Source organism: Lathyrus oleraceus, chromosome 2 (assembly GCF_024323335.1).
Source record: "Lathyrus oleraceus cultivar Zhongwan6 chromosome 2, CAAS_Psat_ZW6_1.0, whole genome shotgun sequence".
Classification (NCBI taxonomy): domain Eukaryota; kingdom Viridiplantae; phylum Streptophyta; class Magnoliopsida; order Fabales; family Fabaceae; genus Lathyrus; species Lathyrus oleraceus.
In genome coordinates, this window is record NC_066580.1 from 308,040,099 (window position 1) to 308,058,244 (window position 18,146).

The following is an 18,146-nucleotide window of genomic DNA, read 5'->3' on the forward strand; positions in this document are numbered from 1 at the left end:
ACTGTCTTAAACTTCAAGGATGTGACAAGAAAACTCTGACCATTTTATAATCCATTTCTAAAATAACCGAACATAAAATTGAAGTGTTAACAATGGAGATAACAAAGTAAAAAGTAAATAAGAAATACTAAATAACAATCAAAGTTAATAGAAACAACCAAACAGGAGAACCCATATATAGAAGAACAATCAAAATAACCTATAAGATGAACAATCAAGCAAAAGAATCAATAAGAAAATTAGAAGCCAAATAGGGGCCATCTAGCATAATTGCCAAACCCTAACATGTGATCTGATCAAATCTAAATGGACAAGACTAGAAAAAACACTGGGTCCAACTCATGACACAAAATACAGAGACCCACCAAACATGTGAAAATTGTCACTCATCAAATAGAAAAACATGAGATGAGTCTAGTAGTGGTTACACAACAAAACAGTGACAAAACATCCCCCAGAAACTTATGTGATGTGATCAAATCTAATCTATCAAACATTATCAAAAAAAATACTTCCCCATGAAATGCCGCATTTTATGCAGGTTCTAACACCACATGAATGAATACTAAATTTCACCACAAGAATTAGAAGATCTGTTTCACCCAAAAGGGAAAACAATCTAAGATTACAAACTAATCTATAATCGAAACGGTTCCATGACTCTAAGTTCACTCCATTTAGATTTAGGAATAGGTGTTTGTTTTTTTACATATCTCATTATTTGGGACCATATTGAATTAACTAGGTCTGATTATCCTTTTTTATACAAAACAAGGTAACATGTAATTTCGCTACCACAGTTGAGACTAATTATCAAGCTTCATCAAATCTGCTATATGTAATTTCGGTACCACAGTTGAGACTAATTATCAAGCTTCATCAAATCTGCTATCTTTGACTTTGCGTTGCAATTCACCCTCTATGTCTTTAAGAATGTCTAGGACACCAAGAATACCCAAAAGGGCTAGTCCACCTGAAAAATTACCACCACCGCCGCCTCCATTACCACCGTTGCCATCATCGTCACGAGGTGGTAATCCAGGCCCATTGTCATCAAGTCTAGGGCTCTTCACTTTGTCTGTCATTTCAGAAAAATGATAGCAAATTATATTTGTATAACAAAGACATGGAACTTATAATTATTCATAACATACTCAGAATAAAAGACATGAAGGTGGAAAGAAGATTTGCTGAGTACTTAATGTCACAAATAATGTGTCTTAAAGTTTAATGAATAGAGCTGATTGGGATTTCAATAGCATCCATCTATGTATTCTGGCATTCAGCCATTAGAAAAGTCAAGTTACATGATATGTGTAAGCTGTTTCTGTACAAAATAGTACTGATTGACTTTTATATATGTAGGGGGAAACAGAATAAGAGAAGTTCTCTCCCAAAAGAAACCAAAATATGCTTGAGTATATAAAATGTAACCTCCATAAGAAACCATCAAACAAACACACTCAGACGGGAAAATCAAGCCAACAAAACTGCGCCAAAACCATCCAAGGAATCAGAGACTCTATCTTCTTTTGCCCAATAATATTCCATTGAATCAACGAGATTGTAGATCATACCAATCACTTGGATGCATGATCGATCATAAAGGAAAACATGCAATAAAACTGTTTTTTATGCACTTCAAAGGACTGATATTTGAAAGAAACAAACATTTGAGTGTGCATACCTTAATTATACAATATTCATATGTTTCTAACATAAAAAAGCTACACTTCCATACTGATTTAGTTATTTTAACAAAGACACACTAATGTATGGAAGAAGAAGAATGAAGAATGAAATTTATATACATAAACCATTGACTATGGAATATGGATAAGGCTTCATGTTTTAGCTAACCCCACTTATTGGGATAAGGCTTGGTTGTTGATGTTGTTTTTGCAAACATCGACTATGGAATATGCACATGATGACTAGAATGAAAAATGGAAGAGGCCAACACAGTGGAAGGTACTAAATTGTTCCAGTTTGTCCCAGTGTAAGACAAACAATGGTATTTAGCGATCTAAGCACAATCTATAGTTTAACTAACAATTATTTTTGGAATAAGTTCTTTGAGTTGGAGTTATTACCAGGAGTAACCGTAATTGTCCGAGCATTGCGGGTTACAGTTTGGGTTGCACCAGCAGCATAGCATGTAACATTCTGTAGAAAGGCACACCATATACAAGACATCAGGTTTCTGTTATTATAAATGATGATTCACAAATAAAATACAAACTCTTCATGATTTGGATAGTAAGGAAGGACAGAATATCATCAGTGTTAACTTCCATATAAAAGAAATGCCTAAAGAACAATCAACAAAACATACAGGGAATCACTCAATAGTCGACACAAAACATAAAACTTCTCTACTTAAAAATAATAACTCAACCTCATGAGCCCTTGAGCAGGTGTACATGAGAAGGGGAAGAGGGAAAAATAGTCGACTCAAGAGTGAAGGGCCTAATGAGAAGCTGCATAAGTAGGAGAGTAGGAAGGCGGAGGTACAGGCGACAATGAAGACATTGGAACTAGGAAGAGATTAAAGTGGAGGATTCAGATAGAATAGAAGAGAAACAGAGTAAACAGTTTGCAGCATGTGACTGAACAGGATATAGATGACAAAGTAATAGGATTCAACAGAAATCAAAAGAAAAGAACAAGAATTAAATGAACAGATGATTATTATTGAGATAGCCTTCTAGAGTCCGCCACATAATCTCTCAAATTTGAATTACAATTTACAATAATGACAACCTCCCACTATTCACTCCCCCTCGCATTTATCTAGATGTACAGTAAGATAGATACATATTGTCAGCTCATCAAGTGTTAGTTACATTTCTATATGAACATTCCCTCCCTCTGTAGCACCGACACCTATGAAAAAAGGTGTGTCCATGTCAGTGTCGATGTCCGAAACCGACACGGATACTTTGATTACGTTTAATTTTTTTTTTAAATTATCACCGGTGTCGACATGTCAGTGTCGGTGTTGTGCGAGGTTTTCAAGATTGGGAGGGTATAGTAAGATTGTGAAACATAAAATTGTAACTACGATCGGAAGATTTTACTCAATTATTTTTGTAAAATCGAGAGGGGGTAGCAAGATCGTAAAACATAAAATTGTAACAAAAAAGTAAGATACTACTGAAACGAAAAATAATACTATATATTTGAAGTGTTTTTAAATGATATTTTGGTAGACAAGTCTATTTGCAGGAAAATGACCGACGCCGGACCATAATTGTTGCTTTTTCACAATTTGGCAATAATACACGATTCCACTTCAGATCTAGATTGCTGGGGGCGAGTGAGATTGCAAAATCGTAAGATTTTATGATCTAGATCGAGATTTTGACAACCTTGGTGCCGTGTTTCCAGTGTTCGTGCTTCATAGTTCCCTCCTATCCCTCGTAACATAGACCTTTTGCACTAAAGGTTTCTTATTAGAAACAGATCTGAACACTTAGGTGTACAGAAACATAAATTTCGGGCAAATCTGGTGGCCATTGACCACTGGCCTTGGTTGCAGACTGGCGGCTTGTTGCAGTCTCTAGTCTCCTAGATACCATTCTTTATGGTGTTTTTTAAATCTATTTTCCTACTTTATCCATGTTTTCAATCAGGTTTTCTTCTATCGTAAGGAGTTAAGATCCCTTTGCAAGATAAATAATATTCATCAATTATCAGTTTTCTTTGGGAACTTTACCAACTTTTCAAAAAGAAATCGTTTGATATAGCAAATAACAAAAAACGCTGTTTTCACCCTTTCCAACAAGGATAACATATAGCATAAGAAAAGCTATCAATCGACAGGTTATAACAAATGCCAAAAGAAAAACCTTACCATAGCAGCACCACATTTGAATCGAGATGATGAACTTTGAAAAGTTGCAGTCCGAAGTTTTCCTTTTGTGATTCTATATGGTAAGGGCTGCATCCCAACTATGTTTGGCCCTAATTGCTTAATTTGCCCTTGAGCCTGACTTGTACAACTAGCTGCATACGAGAAAACGGCAAAAAACGAATATCCATGAATGATTTATGTAACTTCAGAGACATGACTTTCAAAACCTAATTGTTCTAAAGCTAGATCAACTACTGAGATGTAAAGAACCAGTGTACCTGGCAACAATAGAGGCGAAGAGCCAACACAACTTTGCATTGATGTCAACATCTTTGTTATGATCAAAAGTTAACAACCCTAGCTGTTAGCATAACCAGGCAAGAAAACAAATTATGAGTTTCAAATACTATATACATATTGACAAGTTGAGAATTCATTTTTCAACATAGGGCGCAATCACACAATCTTATAAGGGAGCAATTGCAGAATAGCGAGCAATTTAGGGTGCAACAGCAGCGAATTTACATAATAATTAGGGAACCGCGCCACTTTAGGGCGGAATTGCGGCCAATTTAGGGCGCAATCTCGAATTCGCGGCCAAAGGACTCTTCGAGATTTCCAGAGGCGGTTATCGTTGCCGCAAATCACATCCTCGCGCGTTACAAAAGAGAATGAAAAATAGAAATATTCAAAATTTAATGAAAAAAAATGGACGGAATTTCTCACCTTTTTCTAACGTCCGACGGCCAACTCCGCCTGTGATTACCGGCAAATTGAATTCTGCAACTCCGACTTGTTTCTGATGCAAAGCAAATTTTACAAGCGACTCTAACTATGTTGGAAATGTATTTATCTTCTGTATTTGATGAATGATGATTGTAGTGATGATGGGCCTCTTCAAAAAGAATGGATTGGGCTTAGAGTGAATTTCATATATCTTGATTTTTTTTCCCTCAAACACCCCTTCGCTTATAACTCACACCCCTACATTTTTAAATAAAACAATTTTATCTCTTTTATAATTTAAAGATTTTTTTTTTGTTAAAACCTCTTAAAATTCAAAAATCTGATACACCTAATTAATTTGAAGTAAAATTTTGTGTGTGATCATTATAGTTGTTAAAGAAACAAATTCTTGCATATTTGAGGTTTCTACATAAATGTGATATCATTTGCATGTATTTTTCTTTTATGATGTATCTACGTTTCTTTAAAATGTGGTATATTTCGAGTTGATACTTCACAAGGATCAACAAGTCAACTATCTCGAATATCTACTAGGAAACTTTCTCATACAATTGCAAATCAGCTATCTACTAGGTTTACAAGATACATATAGTTGCCATAATTTCCTGTACTTTTACATGATTACATTAAAAATATTTTTTACGTTGAGGCAAATGGAAATTGTGGTTTCGTGATTCTGGATATTTCCTTGGATTGGTGAAAAATCTTGGTCATTGGTTTAAATGCAGTTAAACAATGAAGTTTTCAATAACAATGATGTTTTTTCAAGTTGTTCTATGAATCTATTTTAGAGGTTAATAGTTCCTTAAGGATAACTACTTTGGGTGTTTAGGAGAGGGAGCAGTGTGATGGTCATTCCAGATATGGGTTGTCCAATTGCATCTTGGTACAATGTCATATTGGTGACATTGTCCAAGAATATGAACATCACCTTCCCACTTAGCTTATCACCATCTATGAATCCATGTCGACATAAATTTATTGATGTTGACTTCGCCAATAATTGTCATTGAATTCAGTTGAAGTTGAGGCTCGATTACCCTTGCCTTCAATCAACGTCTATCAGAGAGAGAACTCTAGTGAAGGTGCAAGAGAATGAGAAGCAGCATATGCGGGTCGTATAAGGCATTAGGAACATGGAGTCAGAGTACATGCATCGACGAGGCCACATGTAGATCCACAAGAATCAATAGTTGGACTTGATAATGATTGACACTGTCATACCCCAAAATTTGCCCGTTGGTATTACAAAGCACTTTCCAAGACCCCCCGACTTATTCTGCAAGGCACCGACATCAAGCCCAGCTCACAACAGGCCCAATCCAAAAGGGGCCCAAAATAGCTTGCTCGCTAGGCGAGCAATCCCTTCGCCTAGCGAATGCTTCGTCATGACACTCGCCCAGCGAAGCGTCAGATCCAGAAAAAAGGCCCAGACCTAGTTTGCTCGCTAGGCGAGCAATTCCTTCGCCTAGCGAAGCTTGCGAAGTTTGAGATTTTTGGACCTCATTTTAAGCCCATTAGGTCACCACTACCTCTACTATAAATACCTGCTCCTCTGCCACGAAAAACACACACACACAGACGGACGAAGACGGACGGAAACACGCATCCAGAGGGAGAAACACAGAAACCCTGCTGATCCAAAGAATTCAGAAGGCGGAAACCCTGAAGGCCGCTTACTCGCTCCGAAGCTACCGCCGTCCATCTCAATCCGGCTCACCAATTCAAGGTTACAACTTGATTTGCAAACAGGTTAGCCTCACTATTATTCACTTTAGCTTCTTAATTGGCATATGATCAATTGGCATATGATTATCATTTGGTGTCCTTATTTTGCATGTAGTATCACTTTAGTATCTTAATTTGCATGTGATATCGTTTTGTATTTTCACTTGGCATATGGTACCACTTCATGTTCTTAATTTGTGGATTATAATTGAATTCATAAACATTTTGAAGTCTTGCATGAGAATTTAAATGTGTTTGCCTATTGTGAAACTGAACCATATAATTGTATGTTGGATGCCATAAGCCATGCTGCAGGTTGAGGTCATAATGTTCTCAAATTTCAAACTCGTGGCCGCTCGCTAGCTCATCGCTAGGCGAGCCCGCAGCGAGCCTTCGCTGAGCCTTCGCTAGGCGAAGCAGAGGCGACCGGGCCAGGGGCTGCTTTGCTTTTTGCTGCCTATTTCATGTTTACCTAATGATGATTCTGCATTATTTGGCCTAAATTCTTGGCTGCTATATTTATCTTAAAATACAATTTCCAATTGTATTTTATACTTTAATCCGTGTGTTCATGGTGTAAAGGCTAGCATACTTCCGAAGAAATAGCCGACTAGGTACTCCGCTTTACGCATGGGAAGCCTTCATGGAGAGGGATTCTAAATTATTTCACTTTAATGTGAAGATTCATATTGATTGCCTAATTAATTTTACTATATTAACTTTTAATGTAATGTGGACTTTAATGTATCGATTTAATGCGGTATCACCATAATTACCTAATGGACTTAAAACATAGACTTTAAATAAATGACATCGGACCTCTCTTTATTACCCCACGATTACAATATTACGGTCATGTCCCGCGAACGTGGGGATACCTTTAGCAAAGACCCTTCGGTAAAATCATCATAGTCCCTCGGATGTTGCCTTCGAAATTACGATTTTGTCCCTCGATGACCCTTCGGTGTAGCCTACGGTTAAATGATGATAGTCCCTTCGAATGCTAAGGTATCCTCACAACTGTTGCCTTCAATGACCTATCGATGACCCTACGATGACCCTTATACATCCCCAGGATAAAACTACTTACTTCTCAATAGTAAGGACAGTTTTACCCTCATAAGGATGGGAAATGCCCAGAAAGACCCCGGACAGGTATAACCTTAATTGCTCATTCATAACAAAAAAATGCTTTTCACACCCCACACCTTTCAAATATCTTTTGGAAAATCACCACTTAGCATACATCCATACTAGGATCATTGCCGAGTTATATTTTTCTAAACTACTTTCGAAAAAACCAAACGAGATAACCACTTTGTATACATTCATGCAAGAATCATTACAAAGTTAAATTCTCAAAACATTTTTTCACACAGTTCTCAACCACCTTTTTCAAACTAGAAAACATAAATGATTGAGCAATTAAGAGCCCATGGATAACCATGGATACAAAGGGTGCTAACCCCTTCCCTTTGTATAAAGTACCTCCCGAACCTAAGAATTTAAAATTAAGGTCTTTCCTGTTCTTTTCCACCTTTCCTTAAGGGATAAAAGAAAAGTCGGTGGCGACTCTTGCTAACCGCGACATTGCGATTACAAATCCAATAAGGTCCAGTTCACCGTATGACAGAACTGGCGACTCTGCTGGGGACTATAAAGAGAGGTCCACCTTAAAAATCATTTATGTTTTAATTTGTTCTTTCGTTTTAAGGGATTGTCTGAGTGAAAGATCCTACACCCGGATCTAGTGTACCTTAGGTAAGTAGCAATAGATCATCGCGACTATCCGGCGTATACTGGAATGGTTAAAATGATAGCTACGGTTAATGAGACACTTTGGTTGTCCTGATGTTCCTCATGTTACTTGAGGAAAAATTTGGCTTCCGCGTGGTGTCATCAAAGCATTAGCCAGACCTTTAGAACCCTAATTGACTCATCCTAGCCATTAGAAAGTAGTGAGGTAACTGACTTCGGTTCCGACTGAGGTTGGTTGATACTCGATACTACACTCTTTGAGATTGGACTTTAGGAAAGCTTCGGTCAACCACTTGGTGTTGCACTGAAGTGGACCTAAAGAAAGGTCGATGATCTGAGATCCTTCTAGAACCCGGTTACTATTCTAGGACAGGTTGAACCAACCAAACTTCAGTGGGGAGGGTACTTACCTATGGAACTCAGGCAAGCCTTAAAACCTAGGAATAATTGTTGTGTGACATGCTTGTGCTTGCATAACATCATAACATCATAGCATCATAACATCATCATACTAACCATTTCAAGGACTTAGGAGTTTAGCTTTGCTCTGTTAAACAGGTTATGGCTTCCAGGAAGACTATCCGGATCAATCTTGTAGCCATCTCTCCTCAACTCAAGGATTTGGTGTCAGAACTCCCCGATCATGCTCAGTTCAACAAGAAACATGGTCATCTCCTCAACTTAGTTACCACTGGTTTCAAGGAAGATATGATGAGAGTCCTATTCCAGTTCTTCGATCCTAAGCATCATTGCTTCACTTTCCCAGATTATCAGTTGGTGCCCGCATTAGAAGAATTTTCCCAGCTGCTCGGGATACCTATCCTGGATCAAATACCTTTCAGCGGTTTAGAAAAGATGCCAAAGTCTGAAGAAGTTGCCGCAGCTTTACACATGACGAAGTCCGACGTTGAAGCTAATTGGGTAACAAGGAGTGGAGTTAAGGGTTTACTTGCCAAATTTCTGATAAGTAAGGCCCGAGAATTCCTAAAAGTTATGAATGTCCATGCTTTTGAAGATGTTCTAGCATTGCTAATCTATGGTTTGGTGTTGTTCCCTAATCCGGACCAATTCATAGACATGAATGCTATTAAGATATTCCTCACTCACAACCCTGTGCCTACCTTGCTCGGAGATGTCTTGCATTCCCTTCACACTCGTACTATGAAGAAGCAAGGGACTCTCATGGGCTGCGTACCTTTGTTGTCTAGGTGGTTTATTTCGCACCTTCCTCAATCAGTTTTAAAGAATGATCAAAATCTGAAATGGTCCCAACGAATAATGGCACTCTCCCATTTAGACATCCGTTGGTGTTCTAACCTCAGAGAAAATGTTATCATCATCGACCGTTGTGGAGAATTCCCTAATGTACCCCTCGTGGGGATAAGAGGAGGTATTACTTATAATCCTGCCTTAGCCCTACGTCAGTTTGGGCATGCCCGAAGAGATGGTCCACATGAAATGATTATCCAAGGTATAGTGTTTGACTATGACAATGACTCTCAAGGTCTCCGCCAAAGGTTTGTACGAGCTTGGGGCATGGTGAAAAGAAGCAATTTAGGCAAGAAAAATTCTATTCCTATGGAGCCTTATCTCAGATGGGTACGCGCCAGAGCTCGCGAACTTGTCATGCCATATCTTGCAGTCGGACCATTGATTGTTGAATCAGAGGTCGAAGGAGGTGCTTCCCAGATCATTTCTTACCCAGATATGCCTACTGATGCTGAGGAATTGAAAAGATCCTGGACCCAGTTGAGAGAGGAGAGGGATACTTTCGAAACTCAATTCAATGCAGAAAGGAAGAAAGTATTAGAGCTCACCAGTCAGCTTAATGAGGAACGAAGACTCAATGCATATCTTCGCCCAAAAAGAAGTCGCCCCTGGGAGACTTGAGATTTCATTGTATTTTACTATTATTCCTTTTGTAATGAACATTGATTAAAAAAGTAGCAATAAACATTTCTCTCTTGTTGGTGATTTATGCAAAGTTAAATTCCAAAAGTCCTTGAAAACATTTCATGCATTGCATCACATAACATAACATTGCATAACAGGTATTCCAAAGGACCATATTCTCACGGTCTGCCTCTTAAACAGAAAAATGGATCTCGAACAGACTGTCAAAGATCTCCAGACTCAGAATGCTCAATTCAAGGAGATGATGCTGAGCTTATCCAAGGGACAGGAGGAACTGAAGGCTCTTTTGGCCGAAAAGAAGAAGGACAAGAAAGCTGTGAGCTTCATTAACCCGGGCAGAAGGCGTAAAGGACAGGCTACGGGAATCAAATTTGGAATCCCGAATGGCCCAGAAGAGGGGGCGGAAAAGGATTCAGAGGAGGAGGACGCTGATTTCTCTAACCCTGAGGATGAGGATGAAGAGTATGAAGACGAACAGTACTCTCCAAGAGATGATAAGTACAAACTGCTGGAAGAACGCATGCTAGCCATGGAGGGTCAGAAGACACCTGGTCTGGATTTCGAAAGTCTGGGTCTGGTCTCCGATGTGACCATTCCCCGCAAATTCAAAATCCCCACTTTCACTAAGTATGATGGTGCGTCTTGTCCTCAGATGCATCTAAGGGCCTATGTGAGAAAGATTCAGCCGCATACCACTGATAAGAAACTGTGGATCCACTTCTTCCAAGAAAGTCTGTCTGGCACTCAGTTGGAATGGTATTATCAGCTCGAGAGTTCTAACATCCGCACCTGGACTGATTTAGCAATGGCTTTCTATAAGCAGTACCAGTACAATTCTGAATTAGCGCCTACTCGGCTACAGTTGCAGAACATGGCCATGGGATCTAAAGAAAGCTTCAAAGAGTACGCTCAGAAATGGAGAGATTTGGCTGGCAGGGTCAAACCCCCTATGACTGACCGAGAGTTAGTAGACCTGTTCATGGGTACCCTGACTGGCCCATTCTACAGCCATCTACTGGGGAGTTCTTCATCAGGTTTCACTGAACTTATACTGACAGGTGAACGGGTGGAGAGCGGCATTCGAAGTGGAAAGTTACAGGCAGCTACTTCTACAAGCAGTAAGAAATCCTATCATGGGAAGAATGAATCGAATGCTGTGTATGGTCAGAAGAATCATAATAAGAAAATCAGTGACCATGCCATTGGAGCAGTGACGATTGCAGCCCCGCCAGCTCAAAACTTCCAGCAAAGACAAGACAGACCAAGAAGGCAGTTTACCAAGCTCAATATGACTTTAGCACAAGCACTGCAAAGCATGCTGAAGGTAAATTTAATCACTCTCAGAGGTCCTCCTGCAAATGTCAACACTGCTTCGCCTCGTTATAATCCCAATGCCAGGTGTGCATATCACTCCGATAGCCCCGGGCACGATACAAACGATTGTTGGCTGTTAAAGAATAAAATTCAGGACATGATCGACGCTGGGGAAATTGAGTTCGAGCCTCCGGAGACTCCTAATGTCATCACCGCTCCTATGCCTAATCATGACAAGGCTGTTAATGCTCTCGATGACAATCCTCTCATCACTACTGTAGCAGACTTAACATCTCCTCTCCCAATTATAAAGAGGAATTTATTGCAAGCTGGTTTATTTCCAGGTTGTACTGAAGATTGCAATCTCTGCATACTCCGGCCCAAGGACTGTCTGAAGTTGAAGAATGGTATCCAACGACTGATGGACGATCGTACAATCCTCTTTGAAAGGGTTTCTAAGGCGGAAAACCCAATTGAAGAAGTATCTGTGATTGCAAGGTCCAAGGTTCCAGTAAAGATTACTGCTCCCAGAATACCTGTGAAGATTATTGCTGAGCCCAGAGTAGCTCCCTTGATCATTACTACACCTGGCCCAGTACCATATTCCTCGAGCAAAGCCATTCCGTGGAATTATGGAGGTGATGTTTACATCCATGGTGTAAAGCAAGTTGGCAATTCTGCTAATCCTAATGACATTGTTGGGACTAGTAAAGTTACTCGAAGCGGAAGGATCTTCTCTCCAGAGATCTCACCTCCGGTTCCCGAAAACCGAGGAAAAGAACCAGTCAACCCTTCTCCGTCAGAGACACCGATCGAAGCTACTACTGAAGACGTTGCCAAACGAGAAATGGAAGAAGTGCTGAAAATCATCCGCAAGAGTGATTTTGATGTGGTAGAACAGTTGGGGCATACCCCTTCCAAAATCTCGATGTTGTCCCTGTTGTTGTCTTCTGAATCTCATGCCAATGCCTTGATAAAATTCCTGAAGACTGCCCATGTACCTCAAGAGACCTCCGTCGATCAGTTCGAAAACTATGTTGCTAACCTGACTGTTGACGACGGCCTAGGTTTTTCCAATGCTGACCTGACACCAGCAGGAAGGAACCACAATAAGGCCCTGCATATTTCTATTGAGTGTAAGGGAATCACTTTGGCTTATGTGTTGATCGATAATGGCTCTTCCTTGAATGTGCTACCGAAAGTCGTGCTCGATAAACTTGACTGTAAAGGTATTGAATTGAATCCTAGTGACATTGTGGTGCGTGCTTACGATGGTGCAAAGAGTGTTGTCCACGGTGAAGTTGTTCTCCCTATCAAGATAGGACCTCAAGTCTTCAACACTACCTTCCATGTAATGAACATTCGCCCCGCCTATTCCTGCTTGCTGGGACGCCCCTGGATTCATGGGGCAGGTGCTGTAGCTTCATCTCTCCATCAAAAGCTGAGATATCCAATAGAGGGAAAGATCGTCACTGTGTGTGGGGAAGAAGAGTACATTGTCAGTAGTGTGCATACCTTCAGATATGTCGAGATGGATGGTGAATTCTTCGAGACTCCAACTCAGTCATTTGAAGTGGTTTCTCCGCCCGATCCTGTCCTTAAGCCAACTCCCTGTGTGCCCAAGGTTACTCGTGCTCCTCCTGCTATGATTTCTCTGAAAGATGCTCAAGCTGTGGTCGAAGATGGTGGCTGTGCTGGCTGGGGTCAACTGATCAGTATACCCTACAAGTCTGACAAATCTGGTCTGGGATTTAGCTCTGAAAAGGTGGTCAAAGATCAAATCAATGTTGTAGAAGATGCTGACGATGATTGCGACCTGGATAGCTGGATCTACCCAACAATTGGCGACGGACTCAATAATTGGAAGGCTGAAGACACTATCCCGATCTCCTTTAGTCAGGAGTAATTGTTATTGTCCATTTAGTTTTGCAAATCTTAATTTTTCAATTGAACTTCTTAAAGCATTGTGTCTACGCCCGGGGCACAATAGCTAATTTGTTAAGGGTTTTGTCATTTCATAAGCATATTCATATTCAATAAATCAATGGACTTTTTCGCATTCAAATATTGCGCTCTTTATTTTTCCTGTCGTCTTTCAAACAAGCTATGCATTCTTACACACACTCACGTCATAAATCGCAGATCCGTATCCACTCTGGATCCTATTGACAATAATTCCGCTACTGTTCATTATGACTTTGAAAATCCGATCTACCAAGCCGAAGATGGGAGTGAGGAAGATTGTGAAGTCCCTGGAGAGCTTGCCAGACTGTTACTGCAAGAGGAAAGGACTATACAGCCGCATGAAGAGTCACTCGAAGTCGTAAATCTAGGTACTGAAGTGGAAAGAAAAGAAGTCAGAATAGGAGCAGGATTGGAAAACAGTGTCAAAGAAAGATTGGTTCGGATGTTACATGACTATGTAGAGGTTTTTGCCTGGTCTTATGAAGACATGCCCGGATTGGATACTGACATAGTAGTGCATCGGCTGCCTACGAAGGAAGACTGCCGTCCTGTCAAGCAAAAGGTTCGCCGCATGCGTCCTGAAATGTCCGAGAAGATCAAAGCCGAGGTTATGAAACAATTCAATGCCGGTTTCCTAGCCGTTACTTCTTATCCTCAATGGGTTGCTAATGTGGTGCCTGTGCCAAAGAAGGATGGTAAGGTGCGAATGTGCGTAGATTACCGAGACCTGAATAAAGCAAGTCCCAAAGACGACTTTCCACTCCCGCACATTGATGTTCTGGTAGATAACACCGCTCAACACAAAGTATTCTCGTTCATGGATGGATTCTCGGGTTATAACCAGATTAAGATGGCACCTGAGGACATGGAGAAAACTACGTTTGTGACGCAATGGGGTACTTTTTGTTATAAAGTAATGCCATTCGGTCTCAAGAACGCCGGGGCAACGTACCAGCGTGCTATGGTAGTTTTGTTCCATGATATGATTCATCATGAGATAGAAGTATATGTGGATGACATGATAGCTAGATCTCATACTGAAGAAGAACATCTCGATCACTTATACAAACTGTTCGAGAGGTTGAAGAAGTACAAGTTGAGATTGAATCCGAACAAATGCACTTTTGGAGTAAGATCCGGTAAACTCTTGGGCTTTATTGTCAGCGGTAAAGGAATTGAGGTTGACCCGGCTAAAGTGAGAGCTATTCAAGAAATGCCAGTTCCCCGTACGGAGAAAGAGGTCAGAGGTTTCTTGGGACGCTTGAACTACATTGCTCGATTTATCTCCCACTTGACCGCTACTTGCAAACCCATCTTCAAGCTACTGAGGAAAAATCAAGAGATGATATGGAATGAGGAATGTCAAGAAGCTTTTGACAAAATCAAGAACTACCTCCAGGAACCTCCGATTCTGATACCACCAGTTGAAGGAAGACCTCTAATCATGTATTTGACCGTGTTAGAAAATTCAATGGGGTGCGTATTGGGGCAACATGACGAGTCTGGTCGAAAAGAGCATGCCATATACTACCTGAGCAAAAAGTTTACCGACTGTGAAACAAGATATTCACTGCTCGAGAGAACTTGCTGTGCTTTGGCCTGGGCTGCTCGCCGACTAAGACAGTATATGTTGAATCATACCACTTTGTTGATTTCTAGGATGGATCCCATCAAATACATGTTCGAGAAGCCTGCCCTCTCCGGAAGAATAGCGAGATGGCAGATGATCTTAACAGAGTATGATATCCAATATACTACCCAGAAAGCAATCAAAGGAAGCGTGCCGGCTGATCATTTGGCTCATCAAGCGGTGGATGATTACCAATCTATGAATTTTGAGTTCCCAGATGAGGATGTCATGTTTGTTACTGATAATGAAAAACCTAAACCAGATGAAGGACCCGGATGGGGATCCCGATGGACTATGGTCTTTGATGGATCTTCTAATGCATTGGGCCATGGCGTTGGGGTTGTACTCATTTCTCCCGAGGGTTACCATACGCCTTTCACGGCTAGGCTATGTTTTCATTGTACCAACAATATGGCTGAGTATGAAGCGTGTATTTTTGGACTCAAAGCTGCTATAGATTGGCGAATCAAGTTTTTGAGTGTATACGGAGATTCGGCCTTGGTAATCAGTCAGATCAAAGGAGAATGGGATACTAAACATCCAAATCTCATCCCTTATCGAGAGCAGGTGATGACATTAATCCCATACTTTGAAGAGATAACATTTGAACATATTCCACGAGAAGAAAACCAGTTGGCAGACGCATTAGCTACCATGTCATCTATGTTCAGAGTCAGATGGGGCGGTGAAACTCCCATGATTACCATTGGACGGTTAGATGAACCAGCATACTGTTATGGACTTAACACTGAGGAGGTACAGGAGAAACCTTGGTTCCACGACGTAAGAAGATATTTAGAAGCTCAGGAATACCCTGAAGGGGCGTCCATCAAGGACAGAAAATTCCTGAGGAAGTTCTCCGCTAAATTCTTTCTGAGTAACGGAGTATTATACAAACGTAATCATGACTCGACTCTGCTTCGCTGTGTGGATAAAAAGGAAGCAGAAAGGATTATGGAAGACATGCATGACGGTATTTTTGGGACTCATTCTAATGGACATACAATGGCCAAGAAGATTCTGAGGTCAGGGTATTACTGGTCTACCATGGAAGCGGATTGCCACCATCACTCCAAAACCTGTCACAAGTGTCAGATCTATGCAGACAAAGTACATGTGCCTCCTGCTCCATTGAACGTGTTGACAGCTCCTTGGCCCTTTGCAATGTGGGGCATCGATATGATTGGGGAGATTAAACCTACTGCTTCTAATGGACATCGCTTCATCCTTGTCGCTATTGACTACTTCACAAAGTGGGTAGAGGCAGCCTCGTTCGCTTCTGTCACCAAGAATGTGGTGGCACGGTTCATCAAGAATAGTCTTATTTGTCGATATGGCATCCCTGAAAGAATTGTCACTGACAATGGTACTAATTTGAACAACAAGATGATTACTGAACTCTGCACGCAGTTCAAAATTAAGCATCACAACTCTTCTCCGTACCGACCAAAGATGAATGGCGCTGTAGAAGCTGCTAATAAGAACATCAAGAAGATCATACAAAAGATGACAGTAACGTACAAAGACTGGCATGAGATGTTACCGTTTGCCCTTCACGGTTATCGCACTTCCGTACGCACTTCGACAGGGGCAACTCCTTTCTCTTTAGTCTATGGAACGGAAGCCGTTTTACCAGTAGAAGTCCAGATCCCCTCTCTAAGAATCATGAAAGAGGCGGGTTTAGATGAAGATGAATGGATTCAGACACGACTCGATCAGATAAATTTGATTGATGAAAAGAGACTTGCGGCTGTTTGTCATGGGCAGATATATCAGAAGCGCATGACCCTGGCATTTAACAAAAGAGTCAAGAGACAGGTGTATCAAATTGGTGACTTGGTGATCAAGCGTATCATTCTATCCCAAGGCGATCCCAGAGGCAAATGGACTCCCACATACGAAGGGCCATTTGTAGTTAAGAAGGTATTCTCTGGTGGAGCCATGATACTTGCTACAATGGATGGCGAAGACTTCCCGCATCCCGTGAACGCGGACATAGTTAAAAAATACTACGCATAAAAGAGACCCGCTAGGTCGACGTACCTAGGCAAAAGTAAGGGCATCCCGGCGAACCAAAAGGGTTCGGGCAAAAATTAGGGATAAACATATAAAGACGTACACCCGGCAAGTCGAAAACCTGAAAAGGCGGCTTGAGCAAAAAAGGGTATCCCGGTGGACTGAAAACCTGAAAAGGCGGTCCAGGCAAAAGTTAGGGATTAAAGCGTATGACTATGTCCCGTTCTCAGTCAACTTTCATCCAAATTCAAGGGACTAACCAAGCCAATCACTTCTATCCGACAGCAGGGGATGAGATGCTTGAAGACATAATGGCAGTAGTAGACTTAAAATCAATAGGACTTTTTCTGCATAGCTTTCTCTTTGTTTTTGACAATTTCCTCTTACTAGGATTTCTGTCTCCTTGTACACAATTTGCCTGTTTATAGGCCTCCTTTCAAAATCAATACAACCTTCTTTCAAAAAAGATACTTTTGTTTTTACTTTTTCTGTTTTGTTTGCGTAAACGCCCATTGATTTAATTTGAATTAATATATGCATTTGAATATGACCAATGTTTACCAAAATACATGCATAGAATAGCAATAGCAATTACTACAAGACTTCGGGATCGAGGATAAGGTCTAATCATGCGTCCAATGAATCCACTACCAATTCTTTTCCCCTAGCAAGCCTGTTTTTCCCCAGAAGAAGTTGGCAGTATTCCCCGGCACAGCCAGCTATTCCCCAACAGAGGTCGGCATCATCAGACAGGTTGATCATCTCATCCATCCCCAGCCAGGCTCTGTTGAATATCTCTACCATCAGACAGAAATCAGAACCCCCAGCCGAGAGAGGGTCCTCAACACGAATATCTCTAATCAGTAGATGGGGATTTATTTTCCCCAGTAGAGTCCCCAAGCAGAACTTCTTATACGCATAACTCATTCATTACATCATTTCACAGCATACGCATGCATTCAACATTCGCATTTATTTTCGAAAGCATAAAACATCTCATGCATCATGACATGGCATAAAGCTAACCTTTCTTTGCAGGTTAATTATCCTCCTGATATAGTCAAAGTAAAAGGCTCATCCAGGCAGACGCCTTTATCAATCATAGACAAGATTCAGATACATATTCCAGATGCAACATTCATTCTGACAACACTTCGATATCCTCCTAGCGATGGCATCTTTAAGCCCATCCCAGACATTTATTGCAAGTACAACGTA

General features: G+C 40.8%; 1 protein-coding gene across 1 annotated transcript; it reads right to left on the bottom strand.

Annotated features, from left to right (window-relative positions):
• Positions 1-657: 657 nt before the first annotated feature.
• LOC127119249 (protein YELLOW LEAF 1, choloroplastic) lies at positions 658-4,749 on the bottom strand. The gene is made up of 5 exons (XM_051049450.1): positions 4,583-4,749; positions 4,135-4,217; positions 3,857-4,008; positions 2,094-2,166; positions 658-1,078 (listed from the first exon to the last, which is right to left on the bottom strand). The coding sequence occupies exons 2-5, from the start codon at positions 4,184-4,186 to the stop codon at positions 870-872; spliced, it is 486 nt and encodes a 161-aa protein (XP_050905407.1). The 5' UTR covers positions 4,187-4,217; positions 4,583-4,749; the 3' UTR covers positions 658-869.
• Between the last annotated feature and the right edge of the window lie 13,397 nt (positions 4,750-18,146).

What these genes read in the sequence shown, in the direction of transcription:
- LOC127119249 (XM_051049450.1), bottom strand. Translation starts at nt 4,186, where the DNA reads ATGTTGACATCAATGCAAAGTTGTGTTGGCTCTTCGCCTCTATTGTTG. An exon ending in TTCGCCTCTATTGTTGCCAG is followed by an intron (nt 4,009 to 4,134) that starts GTACACTGGTTC and finishes TCTCGTATGCAG; the next exon opens with CTAGTTGTACAAGTCAGGCT. An exon ending in GACAATTACGGTTACTCCTG is followed by an intron (nt 1,079 to 2,093) that starts GTAATAACTCCA and finishes CTGAAATGACAG; the next exon opens with ACAAAGTGAAGAGCCCTAGA.